At 38.3% G+C, this 25,137-nt stretch overlaps 1 protein-coding gene across 3 annotated transcripts in view; it reads left to right on the top strand.

The window, feature by feature from the left end:
* The window catches only part of LOC106879221 (tetraspanin-18), a 139,359-nt gene that overhangs the window by 100,452 nt on the left and 13,770 nt on the right, over positions 1-25,137 (top strand). For all 3 annotated transcript variants that reach the window (XM_014928700.3, XM_014928701.3, XM_014928699.3), the window contains exons 4-6: positions 15,249-15,323; positions 16,313-16,423; positions 21,544-21,711. In XM_014928700.3, coding sequence (XP_014784186.1) covers positions 15,249-15,323; positions 16,313-16,423; positions 21,544-21,711 — 354 coding nt within the window. The remainder of the gene's footprint in view (positions 1-15,248; positions 15,324-16,312; positions 16,424-21,543; positions 21,712-25,137) is intronic.

The following is a 25,137-nucleotide window of genomic DNA, read 5'->3' as shown; positions in this document are numbered from 1 at the left end:
CAAATAACGATATCAAAACCAACAACCACCCACGTACAACACCGCCAAAACACATTAAAATTATTCATGTAACACCAGCATTACACAACACAATAAAATCCCTCTACCCCAACTCGGTAGGGGGATTCCAGAAATATTTGTGCAAGAAATTGTACAATAGCCTCCTTGGTGAAAAATCCAAGGAGGAAACAAAACTTTCTAACGGCAAGTAACACTCTGTTCTTTTGTTTTGTGCTTTAAAGCACACGTATAAATAGAATCATGGTGAAGATTGGTTGTGTGAATGTGCGTGGCTTAGGGTCCCCTTGGAAACAAGGGTACCTCTTAAATGACATCAAGTCACACAATTTGGATATCATAGCCATTAGTGAGACCAGACTCCATGAACCGCGGGCCCTAAAGTCCATGTTTGGCGGACAGTTTAACATTTATTTTTCTCCCTGTCTGCCGAGGATGGGCGGTAGTGGCACGGCGGTTCTTTTTCGCAAGAGTCTGGATCTCCAAGTAAAGACGATATTTACGGACCCGGAGGGTAGACTGGTTGTCCTAGATGTGGACGGCAGCGATGGAGGCGCTTTTCGGTTGCTGGCAGTTTATGTGCCTCCTTTAACAGGTCGGTCAGACTTCTTTCGACGTCTAGAAGTATTCCTGGGAACGTCTCGTCCCTTACTTTTAGTGGGGGATTGGAATGCTACCTTGGACACGCATCTAGACTACGTGGGGAGTGACAAAACTAGAAGGGGATGCAAAGGCCTCATAGACCTGCTCAGACGCTTCCAGTTGTCTGACAGATACCGACTCGACCACCCAAATGTGCCAACGTGGACTTGGAGCAACCGCATTGGGTCGTCGAGATCGTATCTAGATAGGATAGTGTGTAGGACAAGAGATAGAGATAGTTTAGGATGTCCACAGTTCCACATAGTCAGCTACACGGATCACAAACTTGTGACGTGTACGCTAGACATAGATAAAGCACATAGGCAGGGTCCCGGTTACTGGAAACTAAACGCGTCTTTCCCGTCGAGACAGGTTTTCAGAGACCGGATTAGCACGTTAGTAAAGAGGGCTTTGACGGGAGCCATCGTCAACAACAAATGGTGGTTTGCCCTCAAGAGAGCAGTGAGGGCGGAAGCAATAAGGTATAGCAGGGCACTAGCTGTAGAGAGGAACAGAGAAGAGGGGGAGCTAGTGATAAAGTTAGAAGAGGCATTGCGAAGTGGCATCGCATCCGACGTTTTAGCGGCGAGGTTGGCCCTCGACCAACACTTCAATGCTAAACACGAAGGGTGTGCTGTCAGGGCAAGGATGCGTGCTCTGAGGAATGAAGGTGTTGGAGCCGCACGAGAGGCCCGGGTGGCGGAGGCGCAGCGGGGTAACAGAGCCACCATCCGGTCTCTGGTAGACGAACAGGGGCGCGAATTGCTCGAGCCGAGCAAGATGTGCGAGGCGTTTCAGCGGCATTTTGCCCGACTGTTCGGGAGGAGTGGCGAGCGAGAAGGCAGGGTGGACTTTAGTGCCTACCTGCACAGCTTGCCACGACTCTCGGCAAGAGAGGCGGAGTGCTGCGAAGGGGTCATCACGGCGGAGGAGGTGAGGGACGCGATGGCGGGTTGCTCGACGGACAAATCTCCGGGTTTGGATGGTCTGCCCTACGAGCTTTACAACTGTATGCCAGACTTGTTTGGAGAAGTCTTGGCGGTCGTGTACTGCAACTGGCAGCAGAACGGGAGCATTCCCGGTTTTGTGAGCCGAGGAGCGGTAACGCTGCTGAAGAAAGATCCAAACAAGGGGGACGCCATAGATAACTTTAGGCCCATCACTCTGCTCAATGCAGACATGAAAATTTTGGCCAAGGTGTTAGCCAAGCGGTTGGCGCTTGTCATCGAGAAACTGGTCGGCACGGAGCAGACGTGCGCCGTGCCGGGCCGGAGCATCCATGACAACCTCCATCTGATGCGCTACATCATAGAGAGGGTAGTTAAGGAACCTGGCATGGGTGGGGCCCTGATCAATTTGGATCAATCCAAAGCTTTCGATAGGGTAGACCATCGATATTTGGAGGCCGTCCTCGAAGCGGCCGGCTTCGGTCCCGTTTTCCGCGGCTGGATGGCTGCCTTGTACACAGGCATCCGTTCGGTTGTTCGCGTCAATGGACGTCTATCGGGACCCTTCGACATTGCACGTTCGGTTCGTCAGGGATGCCCCCTGTCGCCGCTCCTGTACGTATTGACTCTCGAGCCACTACTGCGGAAGCTGGCGACGCTGAGGGGCATCCCGCGAGAACTGGGGTGCGGGACGAGCGTGTCGGCATACGCGGACGACGTCACCGTCATAGCGTCTAGCCACGAGCACATCGAGCTTGTCGGCGAGACGCTGAAAGACTACGAAGCGGTGACGGGAGCGAAAATCAACCGGGATAAGTCGGTGGGTTTGCTGCTCGGCACCTGGAGAAGCAAGCCCATACCGTCCGGCAGCGCCTCAGTAGTGGGACGCTGGACGGACGGTCCGGTCAAGTTGCTCGGAGTCTGGTTCGGTCCGGACCTGCAAACGGAGAAGAACTGGGACGAGATAACGAGTAGGGTGGCCACTCTCTGCCGGCAATGGTCCGAGAGGAAGCTGTCCCTAAAAGGTCGGGCGGAGGTGGCGAACGCGTACATCGCGTCCGTCATCGAATACCGCCTGACCGTCGTGCCTTGTCCCGATCGCGCCATCACCGAAATGGAGCGCATCCTCTTCCGCTTTTTGTGGAAAGGAAGCGTTCCGATGGTGAGGCGATCCGTTTGTTGCCAACACCCGCTGAAAGGAGGGCTGGGCATGCCGTGGTTGATGATGCGCAGACATGCGCTGAGACTGCGACATCTCCGGCTCTACGTAGACGACGGTGAGCAGGTGTGGTCGCCGTTTGTGCGACGCGCTTTCCCGCAGCTCGTCTCCATGACCGAGCTGCAGTCGTGGATCAAAAAGAGGCCGAGGAATGGCGAATGGCACCGTGAGTGTCGCGTTGCTCTGCAACAACTTTGCCGTCCCGGGTCGACCTTGAGCGGCTGCATCACAACGAAGTCATTCTATAGGGGATTAGTGGAGGGCAGGTACGACGACGATCTCGGGGCGAACCTGGGCGTCGACGAGGAATACCTGACCCGCCTGTTCAGGACGACTTTCGGGCCGGGACCTATGGACAACTTCCAGAGATCCCTGGCCTGGCAGTGTTACCGAGAGGCGCTACCCATTCGGGATAAGCTCTATAGACACGGCTCGCGAAATGTGGGGCCGACCTGCCCGAGATGCGGTCAGAGCGATGAAACCGTTCTGCACGCACTCGTGCAGTGTCCAACCATTTCGGAGCTGTGGGCTTATGTCGAACGACTGCTGTCGCGTGTGGGACGAGTCGGTTTATCAACCGAGTCTATCGTCAATATCGTCACGCCTCCTTCCTTTAAACGGGAAGGAAGAGCTGTATTTATCGTACTTGTGGCTATGGCCAAAGAATGCATCTGGTGGACGCGTCTGAAAGGATTAGAGACAAATACTTTCCTCTCTGGTCAATCTCTCATCAACTTTTTCAAGTATCACTTGAAAAGGAAGGTGAGAGTAGAGAGGCAAGTGTTGTCTAGCAAATGTTTCGAAAAAAGATGGATACATGTAGCAAGAATGGCACGTATAAATGACGAAGCCACCTTGACCATGATTCTATAAAACGTTTTAAAATTTTGTAAACAAAGAAATTTTATTTAACAAACTGTGACGCTAAAGACCGAGGTTACCGTGGTCTTTTCGTAGGTTTTTCTTTCCACGGATAACCTCCCCATTTATTGGGAATTTTTTGTATTATTTCGTATTTTTTGTAAATACCCCAAACGTTTTGCGATGTTTTTTTTTTTTTTGTTTTTGTTTTTTTTTTCATCGTTGTCCCCACTTTTGTTTTTTTTCTGCTTTGTTTTCGACCCCCTCGAAAAGAAAAACTCTACATTTGTATTTTGTCCCCTCTGTGTTGAGCCCTGTGTGGCTAATAAAGAAACCTATCTATCTATCTATCTATCTTTCTGTCTGTCTGTCTCTGTGAGTGTTTCTCTCTCTCTCTGCCTGTTTGTCTGTCTATCTGTCTGTCTGTCTCTCGCTCAAATGTTCTATCCATCCATTTATCTATATATCTACCTATCTAATATATCTATTTCTCCCTCAAAGGTTTTCGTTGCTTCCATTTGAAGGTGTGCGCGTGTGCGTAGACTTGCATCGCGAAAAATACAGAACCTTCGAGTAAATATTAAATAAATCATTTTAAAGAAATGTCTGAAAGTGGATGAAGTAATAAATAATACCATGTAATGTACTACGTTAAAAATCTTAGCATGAATAAAAGGCTGAAGCTGCAGCAGATAGCCTTTGCCTTTCTTTTTTTATTTTTTTTTTGCTATCCAAAGATTTTTAACCGAATAATTTATATTCTATTATTTATAGCTCTATCTACTTTAGGGCTTACACTTAAAATGATTTTGTTATATATACATACATACATACATACATACATACATACATACATACATACATACATACATACATAGCCTGTTGTTGATGTTGAAATTTCAATGGAGGAGTCTTGGATCTAAGTTAGAAACCGACTCTTTCTCTATTGGCAAGAAATCTTGAAATAAAACTGAACAATGGCATACATGCGTTTGTATATGTCTATGTGTATACGTGGGACGGATCCGTCTGTCGGCCGAGTCTGTAGTAATGATCGCACTACCACCCTCCTTCAATCGAGCAAGCATCGCAGTTTTCCTGTGCCTGGTGATGTGGCGAAAAAGGTTCTTTGGTGGACAAGGCTGAAAGCGATGCGAACGGATACGTTCCTCTTTGGTGGAGCTCTCACTGATTCTTCAAGTTTCATTTCAAAAGGAAATTGAAAATGAAGAGGGCAGTGTTGTTCTCGAGTGAGTTTATTGAAAGGTGGTTGAAAGTTGCGAAAATGGCAATTTAAGCGACTTAGGCTCACCCCAAAATTGCTGGCCTTGTGCCAAAACGTGAAACGATTTTTCTCATGTTTTAGTTTAAGTTATGGTTACATATTTTTAGAGATGCTGCTGGGATACTATTTACGATCTCATACATAATTCAAAATAAAATAGCCAATAATAATTAAATAGATTTTTGCTTACCAACCACATGGTTCCGGGTTCAGTCCCACTGCGTGGCACCTTGGGCAAGTGTCTTCTACTATAGCCTCGGGCCGACCGAAGCCTTATGAGTAGATTTGGTAGACGAAAAGTGAAAGAAGCCTGTCGTATATATGTATATGTATATATATATATATATATATATATATATATATATATATGCATGTGCGTGTATATGTTTGTGTATCTGTGTTTGTTCCCCACCATCGCTTGGCAACCGATGCTGGTGTGTTTACGTCCCCGTAACTTAGCGGTTCGGCACAAAGAGACCAATAGAATAAGTACTAGGCTTACAAAGAATAAGTCCTGGGGTCGATATGCTCGACTAAAGGCGGTGCCCCATCATGGCTGCAGTCAAATGACTGTGTCGTGCTGATTCTCTCTGAGTATGATGTTAAGATTACGCCTGTTCAGTCATTAACACCCTAAATAAATAATCACCTGGTTCTTGTTGATACAAATAAATACTCAACGTTGAAACAGACTAAAATCCATTTTTACTTACTGAAATATTCTAAGTAATGTGAATGACAGAAATGCCAGAATACCAGACAAACTATTTTATCAGTATTTAGTTACCTTTCTTCTCATCATAGGTTTAAATGTCGTCTGAGTCGACTTTACACCCCGTGTTCTTCGATGACGATCGATAGAATAAGCTACACCCAAGAACTGGGGTCAATTTAATCCCTAAACTTAGTCTTTCCAGGTCGATCAAATAAGTACTAGACAAAGTCCTAAAGTCAAAATAATTTGCTAAAAACGCCCCCATCACCTTTACGGTCCAATGACTTCAGTAAGTGAAGGGATAAAGGTATGGTATGCTGTTATTTGTACGATGTTATTAAAATAGTATTTTAACAAAACGGTGTGGGAGGCTGGGTCAGTCGGACAACTGGACAGTTATGTCAACAAGAAAGTTAACTGCCAAATGCTCAGTCCATATAATTGTAAGAAGGTGCCTCGGGTGTCGCAATAGAGCAACAATATCGTAAAATTGCAGAGATTTTATTTAAATCAATGTAATTAGACTCCATTCTTCTTTTGAGTTAGTGTCGTGACAGGATCACAAATAATAAGAACATTGGAAGCTGGGACCAAAAGTTAATAAATGATAATGATCGTGATGGCTCGTTCTCTGTAAGCGGCTCTGCACAATGTTTACGATAAAGGCAATTCTGAGATAAGTCACGATGCCTGACTGTAATTAGGCATCATTCCTCTTTTGCGTTAACATCGTGACAGAATCACAAACAATAAGATCATTGGGAGCTGGAACCAAAAGGTAATAAATGATAATGGTCGTGATGGCTCGTTCTCTGTAAGCGGCCCTGCACGATGTTTACGATGAAGACAATTCTGTGGTAGACCATGATGTCTGACGGTGGAGTGGCTTACCACCGTTTGTAAACTTAAAGGAGTATTTCATTCACTGAAATTAATTGTAAAGAAAAACAAGTAAATTAACGATGCTTTAAGAAGTATCAAAACTAGAAATAGAAGTAAAATGAACTTAGATAAACTGTCTTCGATGATAACTCGTTAACAGTCTTATTCTTCTCTTCGGCCTTACGTTTTGTACGGTTAAAAAAGCTGTCATGTAAATATATACATATATATATATATATATATATATATATACATACATACATACATACATACATACATACATACATACATACATACAAACATACATACATAGTTGTCGGTAATAGGATTACAACGAAATTTACTGTAAATAAACTTATTTATTTAGTAAAGGGTTTTCTTTTTATCAGAAGAGACAAATATATTTTTACTGCCATAAAATCTTCTTAGCATACATTTTATGTCGTTCGGGAATCGGTTCGATTATTCTCGAAATTTAATAGTGTCTATCATTTTAAACAATTCTTTCCCAAATTATTGTAACAGTATATCCTGAGGGAGATATTTATAATTTATTAATCTAAATTTCTTTAATTTTTGTTTTTATTTTAACAATCTGCATCAATATTATCTTGGAAAAAAGTAAAAGACAGGATTCCCATCCCAACCTTTTAAATACGATACTTTGTGGTTCACGAAACTAAACTAGAAAAAATATTACATACAAAAATACGAAATTTTATGAACAATAGAACTCGATATTCCAAAGATTTTCATTCATTTTGGAACCACCAAAATTCCAAGTAAGAGGCAGTACTTCCATCCCAACCTTTTAAATACGATATTTTGTGGTTGCACGAAACTAAACTGGAAAAAAAATCACAGCCAAAAATTTTTACATACGAAATTTTATAACCAATAGAACCCGATATTCCAAAGATTTTCATTCATTTTGGAACTACCTAAGTTCCATGTATACAAGTGTATCAATATACATATGGAGTCTTAATTCTTAATCTTTGACATAAAGTAGAAATTAATCCATGCTAGCAACCCGTGTACTTAGTCCAACAAACCATATTATGCATATCCGAAGCATATCAAATAGTTTCTAGCACAGAAAGTCTGAGACGCTTTCTATTTTCAGACTTATTGTAAAGTAATTCTCTTCTCTTTTGTTGACTATACAAGATATCGAACTATTCCTTATTATTCAGATCATTTTTCAACGTCGAATAATATAAGTTCCCGGTTAAATTCCAGAACTTTATAATTATGCTAAGACTTTATTTCACTTCACATATTGACAATTACAATCCCCAAAGAAATAATCTATATTTTTTTATATATTCATATTCACGCTCTTTCAATATATTTTACTTCAACATATGTATTGGAAAAGAAAAACAGATTAAAGGTTTTGTAAAATTTAAAATGACATTTATACATTCTACGTCTTTTATTCTTTAAAACCCTCCGAAGTATGTCTAACATCTCCCCCATTTTAAAGTCTTTCTTTTTTTCTTTTTTTTTTTGCTATAGCACAAAACTTACATTTGCCTTATGTAATCAAAATATTGTAACAATTATCTATTAGTATTTTTGAGAGAGAGGTTAAAATGTAGTATTCTTGATGGTATTCAACTTCATATTTTTTAACAATGGTAAAATTATTAACAACTTAATATCAATGTCATTTCAAATGTAAATATGAAAATAATTGAATGCCAGTTTTAATATGCACAATTTTGTATTTTTTGAAAACATTTTTACTAAAATTAACTTTATTTCAAACGTACAAAACCTCCCCAAATCATACCTTATCATCTGAAAATAAAGAAATATTCAACGATGTAATCCTAAATCAGTGATGGCGAAACTTTTTCTTCCGGAACATTAAATTCTCATTTCTTAAATAAACTTGTTGAAGGGTTACATGCATTTGACTTAAGTTTTACGTAAATTCTTACTCTGGATGCGGCATATACATTTACCCACTATTTAAACATAAGTCATGCACTTCAGTTGAGAAAAGATTAAGGTGTATGGCGAAAACAAAATGTGGCCATTTGGAATTGTAAGTATATGTAAAATATAGGCGAAAAACAAGAAATTTCAGGGGAAGATGTAAGTCAATTACATCGTTTCTAGTGATCAACTGGTACTCATTTCATCGATCTCAAAAGGATCAGAGGCAAAGTTAACCTCGGCGAAATTTGAACTTAGAACGTAAAAAAATATTTGAACTTAGGACGAAACGCCGTCATGCATTTTGCTCGGCGTGCTAGCGATTTTGTGGACTCGTCGCTTTATATATGTGGCTGTGTGGTAAGTAGCTTGCTTACCAACCACATGGTTCCGGGTTCAGTCCCACTGCGTGGCACCTTGGGCAAGTGTCTTCTACTACAGCCTCGGGCCGACCAAAGCTTTGTGAGTGGATTTGGTAGACGGAAACTGAAAGAAGCCCGTCATATATATGTATATATATATGTATGTGTGTATATGTTGTGTATCTGTGTTTGTCCCCACAACATCGCTTGACAACCGATGCTGGTATGTTTAGGTCCCCGTAACTTAGCGGTTCGGCAAAAAGAGAACGATAGAATAAGTACTAGGCTTACAAAGAATAAGTCCTGGAGTCGATTTGATTCGACTAAAGGCGGTGCTCCAACATGGCCGCAGTCAAATGACTGAAACAAGTAAAATAATAAAAGAAAGAATAAAGAATATGTATATATATATATATATACACACACACATATATGTGTGTGTGTCTGTGTGTATGTGTGTGTGTATCTGTGTCTCTGTGTCTGTGTCTGTGTCTGTGTGTGTGTAAAATATTGTCAATAAATATATCAGCCTGTAAATTTTTTATTCTATGATAAAGTGAATAATGGGTAAATATATATGATGCAACCGGTAGATGAGTTTTTTTATAACAATGTTACAGGGAGATTTTTTTTCAAAATCGCTCACATGCCACTCCTGAAGCGAGTTCATAGACTCGCCATCACTGTTTCATGTATATAGACTGGATGGCAACGGCTAGAATTCCTTTGATAATAGGTCGATTAGTGCTAATTTAGATCTAAATAAAATCATCATCATCTAAATTTCGGAATACATTAAAAGAAAAAAAATTGTACGAGAGCAACGTTATTCTGGAATATATTGCAACCTTGAAGCATTGATTAGCATACACTTTGGTTTTTATAGATAAGACAGAAAAAGAAGTTAGAAAAGTAATGTGTCTGTGATTTCTCTGAGTCTTCTCAAAGTGTTGTGATCGATCTAATAGTTTCGATTCCTGCAAATTTAAATCTGTATGAACTCGATTGTTTTTGACATTAGGTCTACGTAATCAGACCAACATAAGACTAAACAACAACAACATTATCGGGGCTACAGTCCTGAGAATGAATGATTCAGTAAAATGTTTAATCGAGTAGGGCTGGCAGGCTTGGCTGATCTACTTTGTATGACAAGAGAAAAGGGGCGGAAAGACAATGTTGGAGTTGGATGCAACTTAATTGTTTAGAAGAAGAGAGTCACAGTAGAAGCAATAAATGACAGAGAAAAAAGCCATCACACCTGTGAGCCAATCAGGGAGTACTCAATAAGCATGAACCAGAAGTTCTATCCATTTCCTTCCAGGTTTTCCTTTTTACCTCTACAAAGTATTATATAAGAATAATATTTAACGTCAATCTTATTGTGGTTTGATAATTATCATTGGATGTACCTGGGTCATACTTTTGTAACAATTCACGTGAGCCACATTTTTGTTATAATTCCCAAACCTTCTGCACTGTCATTTTAATGCCAGTTATGTTGTGATACGAAAACTGCGTCTTTGGATTCACGTGGGTTATATTTGTTATAATTTCACACACACCCGCCTCCACCTCAAAACTTCCTTTGAACTTTAGGTTAAAAACATTGTCAGATATCTCCATCAGCTATATAAAGTTTACTCAAGCTGCAGGAGTCTCTCTATGGTCGCTTAGCCCTTCTCTTTATAACAGATGAACCTGGAGAATTCTGCTGGCCCACCCAAACCGATGACCTTGGTGTTGCCAATATTTCGTTTAAACTGTTGCAGGAAAGAAATGAGTAGAGAGAAAATTCCAGTGGAACGATGTTCTAGAGAAGAAGGACTGGATATAGTAGTGGATGCAGGACCAGATATGTTAGGCACGATAAGAGTGACGAGCGATGAAAAGACAAGACGGTCGGGAGTGCTTGAGAAGAGGAGCTACGAGACCTGCCAGCTCTGAAGAACTGATGCCAGCAATATCAATCAAATCGCTCTCATATAACACCCTAACTATTTTTATGACTTAGTCAATAAAAGAAGAGCAATGTCCCTACACATTTTCATGGTCTTCGAGACAGGTGAGAGAGAGGGCCCTGATTTCAATGCTTACAACAGTGTAAACTCTACTAAAGACATTCATAAGACAAGTAGTGATCTTTAATCGGTCGAGGTTATGAGACAAGACACTTGCTGAAGATATCACGCAGTGGGACTGAAGCCGAAACTATGGTGTTTGTAAAGTTTATCAGTAAATATTTACCATTGCTGTTTAATTTTTATAGTTAAGCTTTTTTCAATATGAATTAACAGCGAGATATTTTTTAAATTCTTTTTGAAATCCATTGCGTGTCATAAACTCGTCTTCACTGCCCAATATATCAAAAGATACAGGCTGGTTACAGTTGGAATGTCGTTTCATCAGTAGTAACCTGGACTAAGCAACAACATCGAAAAAGTTCCAAAGAAAAAAATGAACTTTTAAAAATGTTCAACAATTTGTACAAATTATATAAAACCATGGAGAGCTGTAATATATTGCAGCTTTAACGCATAAATAAAGAAAAGTTGTTGTTTGGCATTCCGTCGCTTACGATGTCGAGGGTTCCAGTTGATCCGATCAACGGAACAGCCTACTCGCAAAATCAACGTGCAAGTGGCTGAGCACTCCACAGACACGTGTACCCTTAACGTAGTTCTCGGGAATGTTCAGCGTGACACAGTGTGACAAGGCTGACCCTTTGAATTACAGGTACAACAGAAACAGGAAGTAAGAGTGAGAGAAAGTTGTGGTGAAAGAGTACAGCAGGGTTCGCCACCATCCCCTCCCGGAGCCTCGTGGAGCTTTAGGTGTTTTCGCTCAATAAACACTCACAACGCCCGGTCTGGGAATCGAAACCGCGAACCTATGACCGTGAGTCCGCTGCCCTAACCACTGGGCTATTGCGCCTCCACTAAATAAGGAAAAGACATACTAGAAAATGTAGATAATGCAAACGATACTATCATGATTACATTGACTTTGATCATAAATTTTCTCAACAATATCTGACCTATGACTGAAAACTAATAACAATATTTAAAGTGCATTTGCGTACGTGCGTGCGTGCGTATGCGTGCGTGCGTGCGTGCGTATGCGTGCGTGCGTGCGTATGCGTGCGGGCGGGCGTGCGTGCGTGCGTATGCGTCCGTGCGTGCGTGCGTATGCGTGCGTGCGTGCGTGGCACAGGTGAATAAGAACAAACGAAATATCTATCTCTGTATCACATGGTATCAAAGTTTGCAGTTAATTAAATAAAATCAGTAGCAGTTTTTGACTGAATATTTGATGTCGCCAACAAAATTGAATAAATAATCAGTTGATGAAATTGATAATATTCGCAATAGAAACATTACATTACACATCTGGCAAAAGCAGTTTATCAGAGAAGAAAATGAAGTTAAACTCATACATACATACATATATATATATATATATATATATATATATATATATATATATATATATATATATATATATATATATATATATATATATATATATATTATATACATATGTACGTATGTATTAAGTTACGTTTTGCAAAACCTAGTAAACGTTAAGATATTTCATTGATATATCTTTGTCTTTTGACAACATTCTCGTCAATACAAATGTAACAAAACGATAACAAAAATGATGTATTGTCTATCATCTATTTCACCTGAGCTTTTTCTTAACTGAAAATTGTGAACTATTTTTACGTATCTGATTGAGTTAAATTTGTACGAGTGGTTTAATTGGCGATAAGCTTTGATCAGTAATAATTTGGTCTCACAACACATGATACCGTTTCGATTTTCAGATGGACTCAGTTATTTACACTTACGTTTTGTACATGTGTACTTGAGTGTCATCTTTATATATATATATATATATATATATATATATATATATATATATATATATATATATATATATATATATATTATATATTATATAGTATTGTCCCAAATGTAAGAACAATATCCCATTACGGGTCTTACAGTTGGAAGTAAGCCAAAGTGCAACTGTAAACCAAACTTTCTCTGAATTAAATATTAGTTCTAATATCATCATGCTTTGAGGAATAACTTTTATAAGGATTGTGCATAGATGCTAGAAATCCTCTTGGCAAGAAAAAAACAGATGAACTATCTGCAAGTTGAAAAGCAAGCTGCACAGAGCATGAAAGTATCTCTTCTTTTCTTTTCAGTTGCTTATTTTGTGGGAGTTTTGTTAGTTTGAAATACCATCCAAATGGTAGAGGCAGATAAGTTTCTCTAGATGTGGTAAGATATATAACAGCATCATTATTTGCTAAGCTGTCTGATGCGAGAAAGGAAAAGTAGATGAAACCGAAAAAAACCGACAAAATACTGAATAGCTCGCAAATCACTGAAGTTGACTGTGGTCACTCAGCAGATCAATAACCTATAGAAACCATTTGTTTCAATATTCTTTATTATATTTCACTGATCAGTCGGGATATTAAATACTAGTTTTTGTTGGTTTTCTTCATATTAACTGTCAAACCTTAACGTAAAGCTTTCGACAGAAAGTGCCTTTCTAAGAATGTGAGTTGGTCGAAAGAACGATTTTTGGAGTACTCAGATATCTGTTTTGATGCCCACCCGTTTCAGAGAGTATAATAGTTTCGTAAAAATTGAACTAAACGCTCCGATAACTGATACTACTTTCACTTTTGCTGCTGAGCATCCTCTTATTCTTTACAGCTCTACTTAAAAGTCATATTTAATGATATATGGTTTACGGTGCTCATAGGTTCTGTCTGTCTGGATGTCAAAACCACACAGAACTTTTGGTTTACCAGGTTCATTTAGAGTCATTTCTGGTTCAGCCATAGTTTTTTACAAGGTAACCAGCGTAAACAGAGACAGATTTTATCATGAATTTTGCTTTCTGAGTTAAGATTTTACAGCCTGCTATATGTTTTGCACTCGCTGATCAGTTAGGTGGTACATGTTTGTTGAAGCACTGGAATACATATGTTTGTTCACTGAACTAATGTCTCGAGCATGGTCTTGAAGAACAACCAAGAACCTCTCAGTTTTTCTCTTTAAATCTCCACTTCAGAGCCAATCTCATGAGCCGTGATTTTTTGCAATTTTGTTGTTTCTATGGAACTGTCCATGTAACTACATTTCTTCTAGTGCTACATTTCTTTCACTAATTATCCTGCTTTGGTAAGCTTACTTCTTTTCAAGTTCAACAGGAATAATAAGTCCCTTTCAGCCTGTTTAAGTAGTTCTTCATTCCTTTGTTTTTGTCATTTACTCAACTAGAAATGCTAATACGTTCGCTTCCTTACAACTCTTGCTTCATGTATATATATATATATATATATATATATATATATATATATATATATATATATATATATATATATATATATATATATATATATATATATCTGACATTTGCCTATTTAATGTTTTTGTCCAATCTTCTATTTCAGTACTATAATGCACTTTTTTTGTAAACGAAGAAGGCAATTTACGTATTAACTCCAATATAATATCGGTCCCAGGATGTGGCTGTGTGGTTAAAAAGCTCTCTTTGTAATCACATAATTTTGGGTTCGATCGTAATTCTCATCTCTTTGTGCAAACATCATTCGCCATAGTTTTGGGTATTAAAGTGTTTTTGAGAACTTTCGTAGATGGAAATTTTGTGTAAGATCGTTGAAGAAACCGATTCTGTTGTGCGATAGACATACCCGTCGCTCGTTATTACACCACCATCTGGCCCCTGAGGGCCTTTAGCAGAGTTCATTATCTTGCAAACATTCGAGTCAGGTCCTTCCTTAAGTCACGGAGTTTCTGAAAGTGTTATGAGTGTTGACTTCTCTCCTCTGGTTAAGCCAGTAAAATATCAAGTCTCTCCAAGAATTGAACTGAGAAAGGAAAGCAAACGAAAATAGGCAGTTTAAAGCACTACTCTTCTACCTATCCACCGACATTTTTAGCTTTTGGGTTTCTTTTTTATTATTATTATTATTATTCATTTTAGTCGAAATTCACGAAACGTTATTAATGTTTATGAGTGAAACTGCAATGTGATACTTGTTTTCGCAAGTTTAGGTTTTGATTTCAAGTGCTACCGGAGTTGATATGGCTTTCTATCACTCCGAGAACAATGAGTTATGTAACAGTAAGTTTAATCGGTCAACTAAAGACCCTCCTTAGAAAAGGAGAAAATCTGTCCTCGTACATAAGTGAAAATAATATATCAAAAAGTGAAAAAATATATATTTTCTGTTGTCTGAAATAACTACAATTTATTACTACACTAAGAAATAGATGGATATGTTATAAAATAACTGCTTTATTTATCTTTGAAACAGTACATCGCCGTTATCGCGTCGGCGCTCACATTGCAAGTATCATCTGCCACAATGGGATTCATGTTTAAAGATAAGGTAAGGCATTTTTCCGTTTCCTGGAGTAGACTTTCAATAAAATATTTTGTGATTTACGCTCAGTTGCATGTGTGTGTGTGTGTGTGTGTGTGTGTGTGTGTGTGTGTGTGTGTGTGTGTGTGTGTGTGTGTGTATGTATGTGTCTGTGTCTGTATCTGTGTGTGTGTGATTTTTTCGTAGGTGTGATGTGAAAAGTGAGTTTGCTTGAACTACTTCGTTCACATTATTGGTGTTATTATGAAAGCATAAAAGATATTTCTTTTTTGCCACACTAAAGTTACAGATAAATCTTAAAGTGTGTGTACATACATAGAGGGAAGACAAAAATATGAGATTCAAACCTACATACACAGAGGCACACACACATGCATATACACATGCATAGATAGATAGATAGATAGATAGATAGATAGATAGATAGATAGATAGATAGATAGATAGATAGATGGATGGATATAAGCATATATATATGTATATATACATCCATCTATCTGTCTATATATACGTATATAGGCATATATATATATACATATATATAGGCATATATATATATATATATATATACATATATATAGGCATATATATATGCATATATATATGTATATAAGCATATATATCTATCTATCTATCTATATATATATATATATATATATATATATATATATATACATATGTATGTGTATAAGAATATATATCTATCTATATAAATATAAGCATATATATGTATATATATAAGCATACATATGAATATAAGCATATATATGTATATGTATATATATATGTGGGTGTGTGTGTATGTGTGTGTATATATACATATATATATATATATATATATACATATATATATATACATATATATATATGTGTGTGTGTATAAACATATATATATGCATATATATATTTATTTGTGTACTGTTGTATCTGTGTTTAATGTATATATTGATATAAGATTAAATCGTAAATATTATTCTAAAATTTCTACTTGGTAGTGGCAAAACCATTTGGAAAATGAAGTTCTTCAAGAAATCTCATCCAGTTTTGATGGCAAAGTTAACTCTAACAATACGTTTACTCAAATATTGAATTCATTCCAGATAACGGTAAGCATTAACCTTTTAACCGTGGATATATCTTCAACGAAATAAGCCTATGTAATAGCGAAGTGAGACCATAGATATTGATCTCTGATTGGAATTATTTAAATACTATGCGCAGATGTGACTGTGTTAAGAAGCTTCCTTCGCAACCACATGTTTCTGAGTTCAGTCCCGCTGCATGGTACCTCGGGCAGGTGTCTTCTATTATAGACTCGGCCCAACCAAAGCCTCATGAGTTGATTTGGTAGACGGAAGCGAAAAGAAGCCCGTCGTGTATATATATATATATATATACTCTTTTTACTCTTTTACTTGTTTCAGTCATTTGACTGTGGCCATGCTGGAGCACCGCCTTTAGTCGAGCAATTCGACCCCAGGACTTATTCTTAAGCTTAGTACTTATTCTATCGGTCGCTTTTGTCGAACCGCTAAGATACGGGGACGTAAACACACCAGCATCGGTTGTCAAGCGATGCTGAGGGGACAAACACACACATATATATATATATATATATATATATATATATATATATATATATATATACGACGGGCTTCTTTCAGTTTCCGTCTGCCAAATCCACTCACAAGGCTTTGGTCGGCCCGAGGCTATAGGAGAAGCCACTTGACGCAGTGGGACTGAACCCGGAACCATGTGGTTGGTAAGCAAGCTACTTACCACACAGCCGCTCCTACGCCTATATGTGTGTGTGTGTGTGTGTGTGTGTGTGTGTGTATGTGTGTGTGTGTGTGTGTGTGTGTGTGTGTGTGTGTGTGTGTATGTGTGTGTGTGTACCTCCACCATCGCTTGACTACCGATGCTGATGTGCTTATGTCCTCGTAACTTAGCCAAAGAGACCGATAGAATAAGTACTAGGCTTACAAAAAATAAATCCTGGAGGTCGATTTCTTTGACTAAAACCCTTTAAGGTGGTGCTCCAGCATGGCTACGTTCAAATGACTGAAATAAGTAAGAGAATAAAAGAATACTAATGTTGTGAAAAGCATGAAGACTCCAAGTTTACAGTTTCTCCTCCGTTAAATATTGGTTTCCAATTTTTGGCACAAGACCAACAATTTCGGGGCAGGAGAAAGTCGGTTACATCGACTCCAGTGCTCAAGTGGTAGTTATTTTATCGACGCCGATAGAATGAAAGGCAAAAATCAACCTTGGCCTAATCTGAACTCAGAACCTAATGACGGACGAAATGCTGCATAGTATCTGACCCTGCGTGCTAATGATTCTGAATTATTTATTACCCACAAGGGGCGAAATACAGAGGGGACAATACAAGATAATACAAACATGTGGGTAGGTGAAACGGATGAAAGGGTGAAATGGCAAAATGAAAGATGTAATGATGACGCTCATCCCCACCTCCGGGCGCCGTTATTTCACTTTTGATTACTTTTTAACAAAGTCTTCAGCGTTAATGTTAAAGTTTAAATTTAAATTTTCAGCACTTATCATGCACGGTATTTCTATTTTTCTCCATTTTGACTTCGAAGTATTTCACTTTCTTGTAATTCTCCAATTTCTTTTTACCTCTTGTATCGATTATCGCACATCTCAAATGCATGGGGATTTGGTTCCAATCATTTACCAATTTAGTACTTTCCAAACTCTTGATTTCGGTTAACAATTGTTTATTCATAAAAAATGAATAATTTTGTTACTTTGTTTTCTTTTATTTTTTATTTTACGGGGATGGGGTTGGGAATTTTGAGACACCTATGAGTGCATGCAAGAATTTTCCATGTCGGCCGGGGTAGGGGAAGGACAAGTGGTTGCAGGGGAAAGATGTGGCAAAGTGGGCATGGGTGGGACTCATCACTGTCAGTTTGTGTCTTCCTTTTTTTCTTTTCTGTTTTTTCCCATCCTTCTTTTGATGTTGTCTCTATGTTGGTTTCTAGGGGAGGCGGAAGTGTGGTTTCCTTTTTGCTTTTGGTGTCAGCGAGAGGTGAAGGACAGTCAACCCTAATGTGACCCTTTTGGCTACATTGGTAATACCTAGGGATTCTCCCCTCCCCATTTTAACCCTCAGCACTACATCTTCCAAAGTGATGGTTTCAATCATATTTTCAATGTCTTCAGGGTTAGCGTGAATCAGTATCTCCAGCCCGTGCGCCTGCCAGTTCTTATAGGCCGTGCACGTGGCTTGGAGGACTACCACTTTCTCCTCCAAGCCTAACAGGATCGCGTCTACTAACCAGGCTGCATCTATCTCTGGGGCTATGTCTTCCTCCCTCACCCTGGAAGTACATCTTCCAAGATATGTGGGTAAAAGAACAAACTCCTTCGTCTTCAGCGGGATTACAGAGTGCAGCCTGGTGGTTGATGTATCCCTGAACTACACCTCCACCGTGCCGTACTTCCTGCCTCTATGTATATGCATTATTTCGCCACATATGGGCTTTAACGCTTTTTTCTTTTTGACTTGGGGTCATTATTTCAATTTTTTGACTCTCCGCTGAAAGCATTCGACACAATAAATTTCTCCTTATGATTTAACATGACAACTTCATTTATTTATGTAGCTATTTCTAAGTCTCTTCTACCATATTATCATTTCTGAAACCATAGCTTTAATACTCTTAGTTTAGTCCTGATTTTCTAACTTTATTCCTCCCCTTTTTTCCTTCTCCTTCTTCTCCCCCCCCCTTTCACTTTGATTTGTTTTGGCCATTGATATCTTCTCTTCTTATGGTTTTCTTATAAATAATATCTCTCTTCTACTACCCTACATAAATGTATATCTTATTCTAATTTAACTATAAATGTTTGTCTTATTCTAATTTAAATATTAATGTTCTCTATGGTTTTAAATTTAGCACTTTAGTTTGTTGTATTATTCTAAATACACAGACGAATAGATATATTCTTAATAATTCTCCAATATCTTGACCTAAATTCCCTTACCTTAAATTTCCTCTAGCCACTCCTTAGAGTATCGTCCTTCTATTTTCATTTTTATTTCTATATATATATTTTTTTCCTCCTTTTTTTTTTCTTCTCTCTTTTTTCTCTTGCTTGATTCACCCCTAACCTGCTTTCATTACTACCTAACCTACCTTGCTCTAAATTGAAATTATTGCTATCTTACCCCTCCTTCTAGAAAAAAGAACAAATAGAATATATAGAAATTAAATTCCTGTTTGGTTCACTAGACTGTTAATTAACAGCCCAGTCAAGTTGGTATTTTCTTCATCTCCTACTCTTGTTTTTGCACACATTTACAAAATGACTTTCTGAAATGAGGTTCCATTATGCAGCTGAGGAGTACATTTTCATTGCACATCTTATGTGGTGTTCTCACTACATAAATAAATGAAGTTTGTACGAAACGTACGTACTGCTATAACCTAATACATTTTTGTTGCTTTTCTTCAAATTTTATTCACCAAATCTCTTGATTTTGTTTTTGGTTTTTACCCTACCAAATTCTGGTGCCACAAACATTTTAAGCACCACATTTAATCTTTTGATTAAATCTATATTATTATTATTACATATATATATATATATATATATATATATATAACAACGAACCATGTAATTCACACTCTGGAAAATTTATTTCTGTTAATTGTTAGGAGTGGGTAGAATTTCTGAGGCTTCCACCTCACCCCACCCCGTTTTTCGGACTCCAAAAAGGGATTTGTAGCATATTAAGAGGTCACAGGAATTCATTCAACGAAAAATAAAAATTCCCAATGATTCCGGGATTGGGAGGGAGGCCTCGCCCCAACCCTTTTTTTCTGAACAAAAATAAGGGGTTTGCAGCATATTAGGTCAGGGTACTTGATTCCATACAAAAAAAATATCCGATTTCTATTTTTTTTTTCCTTGGTGAAAATCGTGCGGGTGAAAGATCAATGGGGTGGGGGTGAAATTTCTGAGGCTTCCACCTTACCCCATCCCGTTTTTCGAACCCAAAAAAGGGTCTTGTAGCATATTAGGTCATGGGAATTCATTCAACGAAAAAAATTTTTTTTCCAATGAATCTGGGATGCGGGTGTTACCCCTCACCCCACCCCTCTTTTTCCGAACCAAAATAAGGGATTTGCAGCATATTAGAAGGTCAGGGTACTTGATTCCACGCAAAAAATCCGAGTTTTTTCTTTTTCTTAGTGAAAATCGTGCGGGTGTTAATCTAAATATTTACCCTTTGTTTTTCTTTTCCGCCATTACTAGATAGGGGACTTAACTCATATTAGCAAACTTACGGATTTCACCGACGTGGAAATTGGTAAAAGTTATGGTTGAAAATCGATTTTTACTGCTATCTGCGGGTGCCTCAGGAAAAATAAGTTGACAAAAACACAGCTATGGTCGTGACCAATGTTCTAAAATTGGAGCGACATGCGTGCTAATTTGTAGACGTGCATAAATTACATTCACGTACACACACACACACACACACACACACACACACACACACACACACACACACACACACACACACACATATCGTGCCTATTATAGATATAGATGTTTTCTTTCGCTGAAGTAGTCGTATTTAGTACACTATACTTAAACTTGTATTTATCTCTATACATTTCATGATAATCATCATCTGGTCGGGTGTCTTGCAAAAGTAACTCTTCCACGTCATACGCCCTAATCAAGCGATGTCACATGAACTTCTGTTGGGTTTTAACCACATTGGTCTTTCGCTAGCTGAAATATTTCATCTTCGCACGCCATGACTACAGATAATAGAAGTAGTTCGTTGCTAACTGAACTGGTTGATCCTGGCTATTGACAAATTGTCTGCTCATCCATATTCATTAAGTTCATTTGCCGAAATAATTCACATCCATCATGCTGCATCACTTGATTCCAACTCGGGTGGTTACATGCTATTAACTCATAGCTAGGGCTCTGACAGTAGTTACTATTATTCCGATTTAGAGTAGATATGGTAGACAATAATGGCTAGGAGGTGGTTCCACACCCCTCAAAACTCAAACTCCTGAATCAGGGCTCCCACGACCGAAGGCAGAATAAAGTCATATCTAGGATACTCAAAATAACTCACAAACTTAAAACATATCCATCTATACATTTTGTTTGTAGTACGCAATACTTAAATATATATTTATTTATATGTATTCCTTTGTAGTTTGAATGCTGTGGTGTTAATAATTACACTGATTTTGAAAGAGCCAATCTCTGGACAAAGAATTACAATGGAACAACCACAATAATACCACTGTCTTGTTGCCGAGATCGGAGAATTACAACAGACTGTCTGACTTCGCCAAACGGGAAGAATTCTTATATCGAGAAGGTATACAAACCTTTAATGCATATTTTATTAATTGTATAGTTAATGCAGATATTGCTATGTGAATAAGCAGTTTGCTTCAACTAGCCACGGATTCGATCCAGGTTAGGTGTGTGTGGTAACTTGGGGAAGCATCGCTTGCAGTATCCTTAGATTGATTACTGCTCTCTGAATTAAAATTGGTAGATAGAAACTCTGTGTAAGTGTGTGTGTGTGTTTGTATGTGTGTGCATGTGTGTGTGTGAGAGAGAGAGATAGGGAGAGATACGTAAATGGGTGAGATGTAATGGATGGATGGATGGATGGATGGATTAAGGGATAGATGGATGTTAGGATGGGTCTCGGCATTAAAACAAAAGACCAAATTAACCTTTATCGAACATACGAGAGGTGCTGAAAAGTTCTTGGCTTTAAGGGCGTCGCGAAAGTCCTGGCTGGAGGCCCAACCTTCCGAGGTCTTTTATAGGGCTTAGAAAAACTGAAGGACTACTGCAATAAGTATGTGAATCGGAAGGAAATATGTTGAATAAAATCATGTTTAACTGATCCTCCTGCATTTTCTTTTACCCAGGAACTTTTCAGCACCCTCTCGTATATTCTAAGAGTATTACATAAGATCAAGTAAAAAGAAATGAGGGTACATCTCGCAGAACTAAGTGACAAGGTTCTGTGAGGAATTTGGGTTAATTCTGGCGTGGCTTCAAATCGGCTATTTATATAACCATCGGTGACATCTTCAGAACCTTCGAATTGCAAATTAGCGAGAAGCTTACATATACTACGTTTACCACCTTGATCCATGTCTGGTAAACATTTACGTGATGTTCTGTTCTCCTAATGGGTTAGCCATATTTTTTATAGCTATCTGAATAGACTGTGGTTCATAACTGGAAAATCTAAGTGAGATGGTTTGAATGTATACTACACACACATATACACATAAATGTTTCCTATGTTTCCTATGTTTGTGAGCATACTGGTGTAAATCGGTCAGCTGAGTTGCGTCCTTTACGTCAAAAGATGATTAATATAGTAGCGAAGTCGATTCAGTCGACCTCAGTCGAGCAGTGCAACAGCTTGGCCGCAGACATTTGACTGAAACCAATAAAAAAAGTTTTTAAATGGCTGAAAACTATGTTCGTGTGCGTGCATGCGTGTGCATGCATATGTAAGTTTAGTTAATTTATTCAGCTCCAGCGAAATGCTATAGCATATTGTGTTGGCCCACCCTCCGTTCGAAAAGTTCAAAAAAAATAATAAAATCTAACAGAACCTGAACCTAGGACTAAAACTGAATCCAATGACGGTTAACACTTGAACTCAGATATTTGACAACAAAGCAGGTAACACAAGCATAATTATGAACTCAGTTCTAAAATTGTACTTTCTTGTGTTGTCGCTACTGTTGGTTTGTTGTTGTTGTGTCCTGGTTGAACAGACTCATTGAACAGACTCACAATTAAAGGCATTTCAGCTATGACTAGCACATTTTTACTGGTTTTCCTTTTATATATATATATATATATATATATATATATATATATCAAGAACTATATGAGCCAATATATCTTTCCTTCTTTGAAGAAAGGGTTTGAGGGATGTTGTTCTTCTTTTTCTAGCGTAACAAGCAACTGTATACAAGCTTCTACGTTGTGAGAATGAAGGGTGAAAGCCTGCTTATATTTAATATACAGTATATACAAACTGTCAGCAGAAACATATCGAATATCATATAACTGTCAGTATGATTAACTTACTGCTGAGAAGTAATGCATTAAGAGGGAAATTAAGACACAAAAGAAAACTGTCAGCTGACATTTTTATTTTGTGTCTGTTAACGAAGTTGACAAATAGTAAACTAGCTATCAAACTAAGATCATTGATCAATCTCAGCTTGAAGCAAATAACTTTTGTATACGCAGTCTATCCAAAACGAAAACGAATTTAAAAGAAAAAAAAAGTTATTGTTTCATGCACAATTTATTCGAAATAATTTCAACTTCTGTTGATACATCGTTTCTTACGTCTCCCAACGTTTTGAGCGTTTCCTATAAGACAGTTAAAGGTAATGCCATTTTACCCAATCGAATTTTCCTTGAATTCTTCTCTCGTCTGAAACTGGCGATCTTTGGTGGGTAAACTTCAATTCAGAGAAACCTGCGAGAACCAAACCAGGAAAGTTTGGCAGCTGAAAGATGAAAGTTGTCTCGTTCTTTGGCAAACAGTCATAGGTAAAGTGTGGTGAATGAGCGGCTGAGTATCCTTGTCTCAGACATCTTCTTTCGTACTGTGTCTTTCAAACACACCGGGACATCCAGATAAAACTCTTATCAACCATCAGAGGGCGTAGGTGAAGCTTATGAGCAACCTCCTTCCAATCAAAAATGACGATCAACATCACTATCACATTTGAGCGAGTAAAACATGATTTCATGGTTTAGGTGTTTCTTTTTTGAACGATGTGCCAATATCCAACCTGATGGGACGACTAACACCCCCATGCCATCTCACACACATACACACATACACTTTTTTCGATATTGTAACTGTTATCCACACTTTGTCACTTGCTTTGACACTTTTCAGGAAGTTTTCATCAGCATTTGAATTATCAAATACCCCCGAATCTTATAATAATTCTGCTAGTCATTCCGTTACTTAGCCCGTCGTGGTTAGAGAAAAAGGGGGAGAGAGGAGCGACCATGGTGTGAGGCTGAAGGAATGTAAATGTCGCGCTTTCACGTGATTAGCTCAAGAGAAAGGGAGAAGAAAGAAAAAGAAGAGAAAAAGATAAGTTGGAGAGTGAGACAGAAAGAGGGAGAAAGAAAAGGCAGACAGAGAAAATGACGGAAAGAAAAAAAAGAGATAGAAGTGTCCATAACGTGAGGTAGGGGGAACGTAATATTTATTTCATGGTTTAAAAAGTTAGTTGAAAGTAGGGATGATGTAGGGGAGGTGAGTTAAAAATATAATTTTAGCAGAGAGATGGTGTTCTGATGGTGAGGTTTAAGAAAGGTACAGAGAGAGAGAGAGAGAGAGAGAGAGAGAGAGAGAGAGAGAGAGAGAGAGAAAGAGAGAGAGAGAGAGAGAGAGAGAAAGAGAGAGAGAGAGAGAGAGAGAGGGGTGGAGAGAAGGAGAGGGAGAGAGATGATGGTTGGGGGTGACTGGATAGTGAAAAGCGTATTTTTTTGATTGAACTAAGTTTTTTTTTTATATCACTTATCACTTAACACATGCGCATAAGTGCAATTGTGTTAAATATTCACGATTATTTACGTGGCAGGTGTGTGCATTTTATGGAGAAACTGGAAAAATAAGAGTGAATATTTCTTTAATGAGGGTTGTGTATTAAGTCTATAAAATTGTGCATAAAGTATATAAAATGTATATATAAAATACATTAAGTAATCATCGTATTTCAATTTCATT

The sequence above is a fragment of the Octopus bimaculoides genome, chromosome 3, assembly GCF_046866305.1.
Source record: "Octopus bimaculoides isolate indiv1 chromosome 3, ASM4686630v1, whole genome shotgun sequence".
In the NCBI taxonomy this organism is placed as follows: domain Eukaryota; kingdom Metazoa; phylum Mollusca; class Cephalopoda; order Octopoda; family Octopodidae; genus Octopus; species Octopus bimaculoides.
This window is presented reverse-complemented; position numbering and strand designations above follow the sequence as displayed.